A 14,387-nucleotide genomic window follows, 5' to 3' on the forward strand; every position below is an offset into this window, starting at 1 on the left:
GAAAATTGCTTTTTTATACTTAATAATATAGTGAACATCCTTCTTTATCAAGAAGTATATTTCTACGTTTTTAATGGTATTGCACAGCATAATGGACCACTGCAGGGTCTTCCACTGCACAAACATACAATGATCTAATTACTGATTCCCCAGCTGATGGGCATTTAGGTTACTTTTTATACAAGGCGGCTCATCTTTTTCAAAGGCAAGGCTTGCTTCTCTCAATCCTCAACAAAATCAGTAACTTTAATAAATTTAGCAAGCAGGGAATTTTGGCACACAAAGTATTTGAATTCCTCAGAAGAAGAGTTTCTGTACACAGCTCAATTATGTTCAAAATAAACATGCTGAGTTTACTCGAGGGCGATAAGGATGTTAATAGTACCGACATATCCTGTTTACTGAGCACCGACTAGATGCCTGTGTCATGTTGGGGGCTTTACATAAGTCAGCTCGTTTCATCCTCTTACAACAACTCTAGGAGAGGGCCATTTATCTTCATTTTATATATGAGGAAATTATGGCTTGGAAAGGTTATTTAACTCCTCAAAAGCTGCACAGTTGATAACCTGTGACTTCTGGCCTCAAAGCTTTTTTAACATTTCTCCTGATATGAAAAAATACTTGCTTTTTCCACTAGGCCATATCAATTATGTTATAAAACCTGTCCCATCACAGTATTCATCACATTACCAGGTGCTCAATAAATGTTGGTTGAGTACAGTTTACAAAGGATGTCTTGTTGTTATTAGTTGCCGTCGAGTCGGCTCTGACTGATGGTGACCCCATGTAAAACAGAATGAAACACCACCCTGTCCTGCACCATCATCACGATCACTGGCATGATTGAGGCCATCATGTATTTTGAGTGCCTTCCAATATAGGGGGCTCATCTTTCAGCACTACATCAGACAATATCCTAAGACTCCAGAAACACTGTCTTTCGCACTGAACTCAATGCAGTTAAACTCTGACCCTGACGTATGGTTTTTTTTTTTTTTTTAAATACCTAAGTTCAGAAAATTCTCCAATTCCTCTAACTCAAACATGACTGGTGCCAATCTCTTAGGGGTACAGACAGCACCGCTACACTGGCCTGCCAGGCCAGTGCCACACTTTCCGTAACAGCGCCATCCAACAGAGCCTAAAATACGTGATGAGAAGGGCAGCTTACCTTTCTGAAGGACATTTCTACCTGTGTATCACCATTAAAGTTAAACTTAGCAATAGCTTCGCCGTATTCCAAAATCTGCACTGGTGTCAACTTTTTGGGCTGAGCCTTCTCAGCAGGAGGGAGAAGCTGAGGAAAGAAAAGAGGCAAAAGAGAAAGTGAAAAGAGAAGAAAGCAGGGAAATGGGAGAAAAAGAAGGAAACAAAACACAATGTCCTCGGTGAGTCAGTGGTGCTTTTGGCACGACTGGGCTTTTCCTTAGAAAGAAAAGGAGCTGTGGTACCTCGATGTAGGTGCATGGGAAGATTCCCACCCGGCCGTGGTGCTCGCCTTCGTACCAGTTCTGATCAATCTGCTTATAAATGTAAACAATATCTCCCTTCTGCAGAGGAAGCTCCCTGTCAACAGAGGATCATGACATTTTAGCAGAGGTCTCAATATGTATTAAGATTAAGACACTTCAGTATTTTAGCAAAAGGAGACTCCAAGTGGGACCAAAGGGGACAGATTACAGAAAAGTGGGCTCCATATTTGGAAGTGAGAACCCCACTATTGAGGAAATTACACCACACTTGGCACTTTCCCAGTCTTTTGTGGGATGGATGTTAACACTCAAAATGACTAGCACTCGGAAGTGCTCAGAGGCCTTATCTGCTGTGGTTTTCTCAACATATTTTTAAGTGGGAATGCTGTTTTATGCTCAGAATATTCACCAATGACATAGTAATGTACACAGCTGTTTTAACTGATGTTTATTAAATGATTAAAAAAGTCTCTTTCTAAGACACCTGCCTTCACTACCCTCTTCTATACCCTAACAAGTCACACCTTCATTTAAATTACCCTCAAATCACTTGTGATATACTGGTATCCTTCTATCAGTCCATCCATCCAATCATTTCACCACCCATCCATCTATCTATTACTGTGCAGTAGAAAGGGTCTGAAGTTAGACAGATCAGGGTTCAAAACCTAGTTCTATTGCGCGCTAGCTCTGGGCCCTTCAGCAAGGTAGTTAACCTCTCTGAGACTCTTCCTTGAACTAAAATAAGAGCTAAATCAGAGTTGTTAGGAAACTGCAACGACCTACTGCAAATAATACACTTAGCACAGCACCTAAATAAATGTTAATTCCTTCCTTTTCAACTTGGAAAAGAGATTTGAAAAAAAAAAAGTGGATTTTCCTTCATATGCTCTTCATGCCTTTAAAAATTATTTCATATCCATCCCTTTGCTTGCCTCAATAATGATGTCAACACCTAACCAGGACTCCTTTCCAAAAAATGAGACAAAAAGATAAATTATAAACCCAATGAAAACTTAAAAGGAGAGCAAAACTTTTAACTTGAAATTTTCTTGAATTAAAAAAAAAAAAAAAATGAGCTAGATTTTTTCCATTTGCATCACACCAAGAACATGGGAAGCAAGGCCTCTGATTGTAATTTGGAGGGGGGCGTGCCTGCTTTGCAGAGTGCCAGGAAGTCCCACAGTACCATGAGGGATGCTGGCTAAACAATGGGGGCACATCTGGAAAACTTTACACAAAGTCAGCACTGTGTGGCCTGAAAGAACAAGGCGCCCTTTGTGGGTCCCGCCTTGATAGACAGGTTTCTGATCCTAAAGAGGCCTGTGAAGGGGATACACTTGCCTCTCAAAGAAGGGAATGTCTTTGGCCAAATTTTTGCAAAGGCCTCCTTGGATCTGTTCTGAATCCCACTGCCTTGCCCCCGTCATGGACACACAGATGAGTCAAGCCCTCAGCATATCGCCTCCTGCTGGAGATCTGTAGGCTTCTAATCCTACCACCTGAGCGGTCTCACAGCCGCAGAGGCAGGTGCAGGCTGTGATGGCCTCTGCTAGGCAAGGGAGGAGGACAGCAAGTGTGAGAGTAAGAGACGGATGCAGAGAGATCTGTCGTTATGGCCAGATAGACCACTGGGTACCTGGGGCTGCCATCCTTCCCAAACTGTGGTCCCCATCTCATCTCCCAAAGAACCACATGACAAGGTCTGGTGGGAACACAGGAGAGGTCTGGGAAACAGTAGCATGATGTACTTTAGATCTCTCCTGGAGCATCACGGTGTGCGTTAGCACAATGAAGGCTCTGAGAAGTCCTGTGGTAAAGAAACCTGTTACACTTTGTTAAATTAAGTGCTCCCACAGCACACTCTTTTGAGTAACATATTACAGGGAAATGTAGAACCAAGTGACCAAGAAGGTGCTTCAAAGTCTGCGGATCTGGCATTTACTCTTTTAAAAAAGTTTTATTAATTCTTTTCTTTTTTTTTGGAGGCAGCATGGCATGATGGAAACACCGAGTACAGAGGATGGGACCCTCTCTCTGGCCGTTAGCAATGTGGATAAATGGTGACGATTTCTCTGGAGTTCAGCCTCTCACCTATTCTATTTGGCAGGGTTGCTCTAAAGAAAAAATTGTTTTTAAGACTTTTTAAAATGAAATCTAGGCAAAGTAATATCATCACTACACCATTCAAAGAATCCTACATAGAACTTTTCCAATTCAAAGGAAAAAAGGTATCAGTTTGATTAAACTGAAAATCATATATCTCTGTTACCCTCTCCCTGGTTAAAAGAAGGGGTGGGAGATAACATTTTGAGTATTTTGCTACATTGCGAAAAATGTTTTTACCGGTGATGAATTACGTCATTAATATCCTCAGCTGCCTGGCAAGAGAGGTATTTTTATCCTCATCATACAGACGAGGGAACAGAGTGGGAGAGGTTGGGTAACTTGTCCACGGTCACAGAGACTGTTAAGTAGCGTAGCCAAGATTTGAACCCAGGACTTCCTGACTCCAAAGCCCACAATCTTTTCATTATATTAAACCACCACCTCTTGATAGCTGTTGAGTCAAAGGACTAGAGTAATTACAAACACACCCAAGTGCACCAGATTTGCCCTTAGGTTCTGGAAATCGTGGCCTGGTCATTCATTTAATGTTGGAAGATATCAGGACCATGGCTGCTCGGGCCCCACATAGCACTTCCCAGCTTCCAAGGATGGGGAGCCTCCTATCGGCAGGACAATGGGATGGCTGCTGGCTACTTTATTTTCAGCTGCCAGTGGAAACTTATGGCCCATTTTAACCCTCAATTAGAAATAAAGTGAACAAGTTCCTTTTAGAACCCAGTCTTTGGTGGAATTACCCAATAGCATCCTATGGAAAATAAAAAAAAGTTCCCTGCTCCCCTAAATTTAGAAAACACTAAGTTAAATAAGCTAGTCAGGTTTATCCATTGGAGGATTTTTAGAGCTATTAACAGTTCAGTGAGCAACACAGTACCTCTTCAAGGGGGATGGGAGGTATACAGTATGCAGTGGTTTCCAAATTTATTTTCATGATGGAACACTTTTTTCTGAGAAACATCTTCTAGTGCTCTGAGGAACATACTTGGAGAAATGCTAGTCTCTTGTGGGTTCCCACAAAGCCTTTAATCTCCTGGGATGTGTTAGCAAAGCTGGTAAAGTTATCTTCCTGGTAACTGGTTATGGTTCCTTCTATGAAAAGGGCTTGTCAGATCAAGTCACACCTTAATCAAGCAAACTGAGCCCCTACACAGGAGGGGACAGGGTGGCACAGCAGGTGAGAGCACAGGCTCTGGCCTCAGGCTGCCTGAGTTTGAATCCTGACTCCTTCACTTACCAGTCTGGGCAAGTTTCTTAACCTCCCAGTTCACCGGTTTCCTCATTTGTACAAAGGAGATAATAATAGTACCCAACCCACAGGTGGGTTATAGTGAGGGTTAAATGAGTTAACATATGGTGAGGGGTGAATGGGTTAAGCACTTTGAGACACAGTAAACTCTATTAAACTTAAAAAATTTTTTTTTTTTTATTGTTATTACTTCTCCCACTCTTGTCTAAAAATGTACTGCTGTGTTTCAAAGAGGCAGCTAAGGCAACAAATAAATATGACATGGCACTTACTTTAGTGTCTGAGCTTTAAAGTCAAATTTGGCTCTGGCAGGTCTCATCTAAACACAAGAAACAAGGACAGGTTAAAGTCACGGATTGTGTACAACAAAAAGGACACATTTTCACAAGTTTCTTGAAAGCAAAGCAGGGAAATTCACTCTAACCATTTCGTTCTGGTGTAGAAATGTGGGCAAAATTCCAGTTGCCTGACCTTAGAACACTAGATGAACATTCAGTCAACTATGTCATGCATGAGAATGCCCCTCAGCTGGGCCAGATTTGGGAAGGAGATGGTTAGAAAAACCCCAAAGCTGACCATGGCTCTTAAAAAAATGATCCTGTGGTGATCAAAACAAAGTGACACAGAAGTCATCAGATGTTCTTATCTACTGTCTCACTCTCCAGGGAACATCTTCTATGTGCCTGACTTAAACCATGACCTGCAATAGATGAAACCTCAACATACCTCTCACCTCATCTTCAACTCCATATGTTCCTCATGGTCTGTGAGGCCATCCAAAATGCCAGAGAAAGCAAGCCCAGATCTCGTTCTCTTTCTGCCAAGACATTCCCATTCCTGCTGGGGGCAGCCCTCTCCTTCCAGACCCCAGGCGTGGAATCATCCTCAGCCCCAGTCTCCATTTCCTCATCTGTCTGTCATCAAGTCATGTCAACCCTCCCTCCATCGTTCCACAACCTGCTCAGGTCTGACCGCTTGTTCCTACAGGCACAAAGCTTCCTTTCTCTTCACTCTAGTTCACTGTCACTCAGGGCCACAAATAACATTCCTCAAATGCTTCCATCACATCACTTCCTTGAAGTCAGCTGAGGCACTCAACTGTCTCTCAGACCAAATCTCAATTCCTAACATGCGTTAAGACCCTTTGAGCAATTTCTCCCTACTCTTACTGAATTGCCTTTCTTAGTACATCCAGGTCTTCTTCCTGTTCCAGTCAGGCAAATATATTTGCCACGTCTCACCTAAACAACCTGGAATTTCTTCATCTCCGTTTCCATCAAGAACTGTGCCTTTACTTACCATATTTATTTGCATATCTTTCTTCCTCATCTTTAAAAAAAATTTTTTTTTTTTTTTTTTTTTTAATTTAAAGGCAGGTAGGAGAGAGAAATCATGTGAGCAAGCTGTTCTGGCTGCTAGCATAATTCTCTCCCCCAGCCCTGAGCAGAACCCAAGGTCAGCAGGAATAGCTAGTATCTGGTGCTGCCTGAGCACCAAAGTTTCCTTTCAGCAAATGGGGCCTTCCAACTTCAACTGCCATGACCTTCTGGTCTGGGGAAACAATGTGATGAAAATTAAATTATACATTTTCTCCTCAAGTGGAGGAAAAAAAAAAAAATCAAAGACTCTACGTCAGAAAATACGATATTCAAAAGCTTTATCAACCTTAATTTTAGATCCTAATCCCTCAGTAATATGCCTCGTATTTCCAGGCTCCTTAAACTGCGGTCTTATAGGGATCTTCTTAAGGGCTATGAGTTCGTCAAAGGAATTTTTTTACTTTTGCATTTTTATTTTGATCTTTCCACCTATCTACACACATACATATTAGAAGTCAACTGAATACCACCTTATAATCAAGTTATAGCCAATACCAATTTCAATACCTGCATCTGTGATCAAATAGCATAATTTAATTGTTGTGGGTTAATGAGAAAAGAATGGATGTGAGGTTACAGATAAATGACAAGTTCACAGAGAAGGCCAAGTGACCAAAAGGTGCATTATAAGGACACAAGTTTCACAGTGATTCCAATAGAAAAAAAGCGGTGAGAGAAAGAAGTCACCACATGGCACTCAGTGGCAGAGCTTTGTGAACTTTAAGGAACTGATACCAAAACAGCACCATATTCACACCTGGAGTGGTAACTGAGTTGGGCAAAACAACATCACTTATCAATTCCATTAATAAACTATATAGGTGTATAGTTTGTTTAGTATTTAATTTGTAAATTGGTTTGGCTCAATCAACTAGGAGTTGGTAAGATTATTAATATTTTTGCATTAAAGGGTATCTATACATAACTCAAGGTTGACAGACACTGACTTCCTTGAATTCTTAAGAAACATGTGGGTCATCATTAGTTGTACAAAGCATAATCTCCCTTCTCATCTTCCTAATTGTTCCTGAAGTTGAATCCATCTCTCTCCTCTGGCTCCCCCAGCATTGTGTTACTACAGGACAGACTAACTCTGGGCATGAGGGTGCCTCTCCCACTAAATTACCAGCTCCCCTAAAGGCATGGTCTGAGTCCTGTTCTCTGCCTCCCCACAGGGCCAGCCTTATACAGAATTAGTGGTCAAACAAGTTCTACTGAATGGGACTGAAGTCCATTTACACAGCATAGTGCACCTGGGACTTGTTGGTCTCTACTTTCTCATGTCTGTCAGTCAGCTTCTAGGACAGTGATTCTGAAGGCATGGTCCCTCAAATGGTATCATCAACATCACCTGGAAATTTGCTAGAAATGTAAATTCTCAGGCCCCAGCCCAGAATTCAGCAACCTGTATTTTAACAAGCCTTCCAGGGGACTCTGATGGTAGCTCAAGTTTGAGAATCACTGCTCTAGAAGAAGGGAGGTGGGGCGGGTTAGGCAGAGCTTGCCTCTGCCCATGGTTACTCCAGCACAGCTGCATTTTCATTGGCATGCATTATCTATATGTGCAAATGTACAGCCCTAAAGTGCCTTTGCATGTTCCCATCTCCACCTTCATCACTCACAACAAGGCAGGCCTGTGAATGTGGACAAGCCATTACCAGAGCCTTCAGAACAGAGCTGCTTTGAGGAGAAGCTGGAGCACTGAGGGCCAAGGGGCTGTCCTTCCCTGGCAGGTGAGTGACACTTGCTAGCTCTTGCCTCTTCCCTGTTAGTTTCTTTTTCTCCATCATTTTGAGTTTCCTTCCCCTCCCCTGTATTCCTTCTTTTAGTCGGTTCCCTCTTTCTTCTATCTCTTCTTCCCAGATACTTTTTCTTTTTTTTTAAAAGCCATTTGATGAATACCTAGTGATGCCTCTGTCATTCAAAAGATATAAACATAATATTAACCAACTATTATACTGAAGCAGCCCTGGTGGTGCAGTGGTTAAGTGATACGGCTGCTAACCAAAGGTCAGCAGTTCAAATCTACCAGTTGCTCCTTGGAAACGCTATAGGGCGGTTCTACTTTGTCCTATAGGGTCACTGTGGGTCGGAATCAACTTGACGACAATGAGTTACTATACTGAAAGGTTACAAAACCTGTGCACACTTCGGGTATCACTCCGACTCCCTTCTCTTCCAAGCTCCCTATACACCACTCCCTGAAAGTAGATAATCTTTGGCAGAGCTACTTAAGGGTCACGTGGCAAAACACAAACTCTTATACCAGATGCAGCATTTGGCCAGCACAAGAATTTCAACATTAGTGCAGGAGGCCAAGATATTTCAAAGGCTTGTTGTTCTCCATTCCTTTTATAATATTAAGCTTTTGTAAGCTGAGTTTAGAAATGTCAAAATTAAGGGAACAGATGAAACCTCTCTCGGAGCTCTCTTACCCGCTGCAGGCTTAGCCTAACAGCAAATCTCTTTTGGTTTCAGAACTCTCCAGCGGGGTGCTTCAGCCCTACTCCACACTTTATACAATCCATCCATCCATATGTAAGCAGCAGTATTGTTCTCTGATACTTCAATATTAACGTCAATACATTTCGGGGCCTTTGTAAATGGTGTAAAGAAAGCACTGCTAGCTAACTTTTAGAATATCAAGTGTCACTAAACCATCTCTTTAAAGAAGACTGTTACAACTGTCTCTATCGTAAGCTACGAATGCACATGGACTAAGGTATAAGGGCTCTAAGCAGAATGCACAGCATCGGTGGTAAAATGCAGGATGTAGAGGACTGGGCTCATGAAGGCAGCTGACACGCTAAAGGCATGCATGAGGGTTGCACCAGCAGATCCCCGTCCCACAGCCAGGCATGCTTGAACATACAGAACACAGGACATAATGGGGATCACATCCTTGTACCAGCCATGAAAGAGCCAAAGCAAGCCTAAGTGCAGCCAGGATGACAGATGCCGTTTGGAGAACTAGTTCGGCCTATAGGAGGGCAATGCTGGGGGAAGCAAATATTGCTTTGGGTCAAGCGCAGATCGAGGCGACCAAAACAGACCTCTGACCCAGATTTTCTTTTTGCAGTATCGTCTATATTGAGGAGGTCCCCAAAGCGCTCATTAGTGATAAACTGATGGTGTGTCGGAATGACGCCCGTGTGGCGTCGAGCTGCAATATCGGCCTCTTCTTGCTCGCGCTTAAGTCGTCTCTGGTCCGCTAAAAGTTTCTGCCACGAAATTGCATAAAATGGGCAGTGAATCATCTGGTCCAGGGTACTGGAAAACTGCCAACAAAAGCAACTGAGGAAAAAGGGGCTGGGGTAACAGGGAGGAAACCTTCAGGGTCAGATGGACTTTATGGCCAGCCACAATGACTACATTCCCATATAACCACCTCCCGCACCCTCTGTGTGGGAAGGAGACAGCCGGCACAGGAGAAACCTGGGGGAAGCTGGGATACGGGGAAGGAAGAATTCCATACAATTACATGGCCTGGCAAATCATCCCCTGGCTCAGCCAGGAGCCTCCTGCCTCCTGATCCACCGGCAGTGAAGGCTAGGTGAGCCCGGGGCTAAGTTCAGAGCATTCATGAGCATGCTGGGCTGCAAACGGAGGATGGAAGTGCTACCCTTACCTCTCGAAGGCAGTGAGGAGTGCCCACAGGGATTCCCATGCTGGGGCCAGAGTGGGGCTGACTCCCCTAGCCCCTATCAGGCCAGCTGAACCTGCTACGGGCTCAGTGGCAGCTGAGGTCATTTTGTGCTTCCTGTGTCTGCTACTCTAATACGCTCAAAAGAGCAGAGCTGCCCATTTCAGAAAACATAATACCCCTTCTCCTAGGTCAGCTAACCCTTCCCTTAGGAGGTCTTAGCACGCGCACAAAAGGCCATTTATATGCCTGAGAGAGAACATCAGTTACGTACTTTCTTAGTTAACTATTTCTTCATTAGGTGGAATGTAGCCAAGGTTAAGGAAATGAGGTGAAATATAAATACATAAAATAATAATGGTACCCGAGGTTAGAAGAGATATTCTCTTCCACACTATTTTTAAAAGCCTTTTCAAAAAATTAAACAATGTTGCATTTTACCAAATGTCCTCTTGCTACCTCTGGAAATGATCCTATGAAATATAATTTTAATGTGTTTTCTTATCTTATACTAACCTAACATTCCTGAGATTAACCTTTCTTGTAGGAAAGTATTCATTAGAATGGATAAGATAATTCTTGGCATGCTCAACAAAACACCAGCATTCTTCCAGCAGGCAATTATATGTCTCAAGTGACATCTAGAAAGGATGGTGGGCCTGTTTTCTTCAGGGTCTATAAATACTAAAGTGACAACTCATCCAATGGCTGAGGGATTTCCAGCACTCAGGTGAGCTGTTGTAAAGGCCAAAAGAGAAAAGACACCAGACAGTGTTTGTAAAGCACGGGTCATGGAAAGAGCACTGCCCCGGGAATCTGGAGCCCTGAACTTCAGCTCTGCCTCTGGGATCAGGTAACTTGCTATAAGGTCTTAGGCAAGCCACCACCTTGCCATGGTCCTTTCCTGGATAAAACAAGGGCATTGGAGAGATGATCACTAATGTCAGTAGGGTTGACACGTTCTTATTTTTGGAAACGCCATTACATCAGTGTTAAGAATAAAGAGTTTACGTAGAAAAGTGCCAGGACTAACACACTATTGGCTGGGCATTCTGAGTTGTTTCTACAGCAGAGGGAATGGACTGATGCTTAGGCTACCATATGCCCTTGCTCAGCACCCTGGTGCTCTAGCCAGGGTTAAATATAATCAGTGGACATCAAATGGAGCAAAGCTCACAACCTAGTGCTTGAATCTCTGACCTCAGTAAATCCGTCAGCCCCAGTTTAACCACATAAGCCAAAAACTATGGATAAGAACAGGGAACCTTTAAGGATCTGTGAGTTCATCTTATTCAGGGGACAAGGAGCTCGCCTTCTATGTGCAAATTTTATTACATTAATTGCTAAGCCAAGTAAGTAAAATATGCTTCCCACCTGCTAGGTAAAATTCCACCACAAAACTTTACATGCTGGATATGAGGGTTTGTACTAAAACGGAATTTCATCTTCATTCACATAGAATCCCAGGCCTGTATAGGTGGGGATCTTACATCTCGAGATGTTAAGTGAATACTAAGCAAAAAGCTAAATAAATGAATCGATTCTGTGGCCTGATGAACACTCGTGAGTTTCTGGTCTCGTTACTACAAATGATCCAGTACATCAAATGTGTCCTCTTGTATCTTTCCATAGACAAGTACAGGTGTCTTACTGAATCTGTTTGGATTGTGCCTGGCGAGGGGGAGAGGTACGATCATTTCTTTTTTTGACTTTTGTCTCACCATCTGGTAGCAATGATTACTATCGTTCTGCTCTCCTCAAAGTCAGCATTACCCTAAGTCCTTAAGGAAAGTCCACTCACCAAAACAGCAGAACACAGAAAGAAGGCTGTAGACTTTAAAAGGAAAGGGACAGACTTTAAAGGGACTTGAGCACCCTTCACCCACTGCCGCCGGGTTCAAAACAATTCTTCCGTCTCTTAATTGATTACAGGAAAATGGACATAAGAGCTTGGTTTACTCCATAGGACCATTCTCCTGGGAATGCAAAGTTCAGAAAGCATTTACCATATCAACGTTTGATGACAACAGAGCTTTTGATTTTGCCTATTTGCCAGATACGTAGAACTACGTCTTCCTAAGTCCTGGAGAGAATGGGCTCCGTTCCCTGCCCTGTTAGTCACATCACTACCACAAAGACGTTTCAGCAGCTTTGCGGAAGGTCTGCATTTTGAAGTTCTTAGCTCGGGTTTACCAACACTTATTGGGGTATCTTCCATCATTTGAGTTAAAAGCAGTAGAGTCATAGGCCACTCTCTCAACTTTTATAAAATGTATCATGGTCATTATTCTTTTTCATTTTCCTTTTTTTATTCCTGCATCTTTCCACATTGGAACTATGCTTTGGAGCACTGGTGGCACAGTGGTTAAGAGCTACGGCTGCTAATCAAAAGGCCAGCAGTTTGAATCCACCAGCTGCTCCTTGGAAACCCTACTGGGCAGTTCTACTCTGTGCTATAGAGTTGCTATGAGTTGGGATCAACTCGATGGCAAAGGGTTTGGTTTCATTTTTGTCAATAGAGGGGTGAGAAGTATTGGAGAAATATGTGGGTGGACTTCCCTAGAGAACATCAAGGCTGGGGAGGGAAGGCATCAAAGAGGGAAGCAAATTCCAGTTTCCCACCCATGAGGCACTGAACAACCTCTTCCGGCACACCCCTACCCCTCGCCCCACCCCACCCGTGCAGCAGCGCTGGCTGGACTTTGCATTCATATCCCAGTGCCCGTGGGGAACTCAGTTCGATTTTTTGAACAAGTAGACTAGACGAGGAGTGACTAAGCCTGTGTCATATTAACAAGTCACAGTGAAGACCCAATCTTTGCTTCTAATTGCGAGGCCATGTCCCCTCTCAGACAGATGCCTAGAATGTTTACTTCCTTCCTGTTTTTAGCTGAGGAAGAGCTAAGAGATTTTAAAGATAGGATTTACCTCTTTGTCATCATGACGTCTTCGGATGAATTCTTCTGTGGATTCCAAGTAGTCAACTGGTATAAAGTGTCTTGGTGATTCTGAATCTTCAAAACAACAAAGTAGAGTTAAAACAGGCAGCAATTTAGCTCAGGAAAGCAGGCTGGGAAACGAATTCCAGCTATTAACATTTCGCAGATTATAAATACCAAGATTTTAACAGTCATTACTGATCAATAATCAGATTCTGAAGAAAACACACCACCCCCCTTTTGGATCTACTTGTGAACTAGTTTAATACAAAGGAAACTAATCAGAAGGCAAAGGTGAGCAAAAAGAGAGGTCCTTCTTGTAAAGTGTCCCTACTAAGAGGCGTGCAGTATCTTACAGGACAAACCGTGCACTCACACACACACACAGGGCCACCGAGAGAGGCTGCCTCTCAAAAAACCATGGGTAAGTCGGGGATTGGTGCAAACAGCAAGGGGTTCAAGGGTTCCAATGACTGAATTTCTCAGATGAGCTAAACGGCCAATTTTTCTTTCGAAACAGAGTTTGGCGGTTAGTCTAAATGACACGGGGACTTTGTTTTTAAAGAAGTGCAGCCACTACGAGCCATGATTAATTGCCAAGCAAAACAAACAGAAAACAAAGGACGGACCAGAAAATGAGCACCAAGGGCACAGGGGAGGGGGGAGAAAGCAAGCAAAGTGGAGACGGATGAGATGAGACTGGTCAAAGACACAAAATGCCACCTCCGCAGGACGTTCCCAGTTCACTTTGAGGGTTGTTGTTCCTGTCCAGGCCGTGGTCTGAGAACGGCACAGCATTCCCATTAGTAAAGGCCCTCGGGCAGTCCTCTGGCACTGCCGGTCTCTCCTGTGGGGGTTCTGAGATCCGCCTAAGCCTTTCCATGGTGTGCCGGGAAGACAGGCGTTTGGGAACAGAGGGCTTCCCCCCAGAGGAGGGCTCGTGCTGAAGGGGCTGACTGGGGTGGTCTGGCCTCTGGCATGCCAAGAGGCCTGTGGAATCACCAGGGGAAGGCTGTCTGGAGGGGTGCTGGAGGGGCTTTTTCAACCGAAAAGGCAGGGGGCTCATTAGGTAGATGTTCCTGAGGAGAATGCTTTTGTCGCCTCTGGGGTCTGGGCGCCAGTCAGGCTGTCTGGAGGTCTGCTGCTGCTCGTGCTTCCGGATGGTGGTGAAGCGGGTGTATGAGGCTGGGCAGGTGCCCTTGCACTTGTTGAGGCGATGTCTGGGGAAGTCTCCATGGACACTGCTGCTGCTGCCCTCTCTACTGTCACTGGAGATGTTTGAACAGCGGTCTAGCTCATCAGAGCAGACTGAGAGGGGGTCAGAGGGCACAAGGCCCCTGAAGCCCAGGGTGGGGTTCGCTATATTGCTGCATGTTGGAGAGGAGTAGACCCGACCAGGGTTCATCACATTCATCTCCCTGGGCCGGAGCTTGGTTGACTCAAGGAGGGACTCAGCTGAGCGGGCAGAGGTCAGGCCGCTCCGGGACAGCACAGGTGTGGGGGACTTGCTCAGCCTGCCGTACAGGTCCAGGGATGGCATGGACCGGGACCGCTGAATCAGCTGCTCAAAAGCTGTGA

General features: G+C 44.1%; 1 protein-coding gene across 1 annotated transcript in view; it reads right to left on the reverse strand.

Annotated features, from left to right (window-relative positions):
* Positions 1 to 14,387, reverse strand: part of SORBS1 (sorbin and SH3 domain containing 1) — a 116,002-nt gene that overhangs the window by 22,252 nt on the left and 79,363 nt on the right. Inside the window, exons 22-26 of the mRNA XM_004369961.2 lie at positions 12,799 to 12,884; positions 9,281 to 9,448; positions 5,121 to 5,167; positions 1,455 to 1,569; positions 1,175 to 1,300 (exon numbers count right to left, since the gene is read on the reverse strand). Coding sequence (XP_004370018.1) covers positions 1,175 to 1,300; positions 1,455 to 1,569; positions 5,121 to 5,167; positions 9,281 to 9,448; positions 12,799 to 12,884 — 542 coding nt within the window. The remainder of the gene's footprint in view (positions 1 to 1,174; positions 1,301 to 1,454; positions 1,570 to 5,120; positions 5,168 to 9,280; positions 9,449 to 12,798; positions 12,885 to 14,387) is intronic.

Source organism: Trichechus manatus, unplaced genomic scaffold, assembly GCF_000243295.1.
Source record: "Trichechus manatus latirostris isolate Lorelei unplaced genomic scaffold, TriManLat1.0 scaffold00007, whole genome shotgun sequence".
In the NCBI taxonomy this organism is placed as follows: Eukaryota; Metazoa; Chordata; class Mammalia; order Sirenia; family Trichechidae; genus Trichechus; species Trichechus manatus.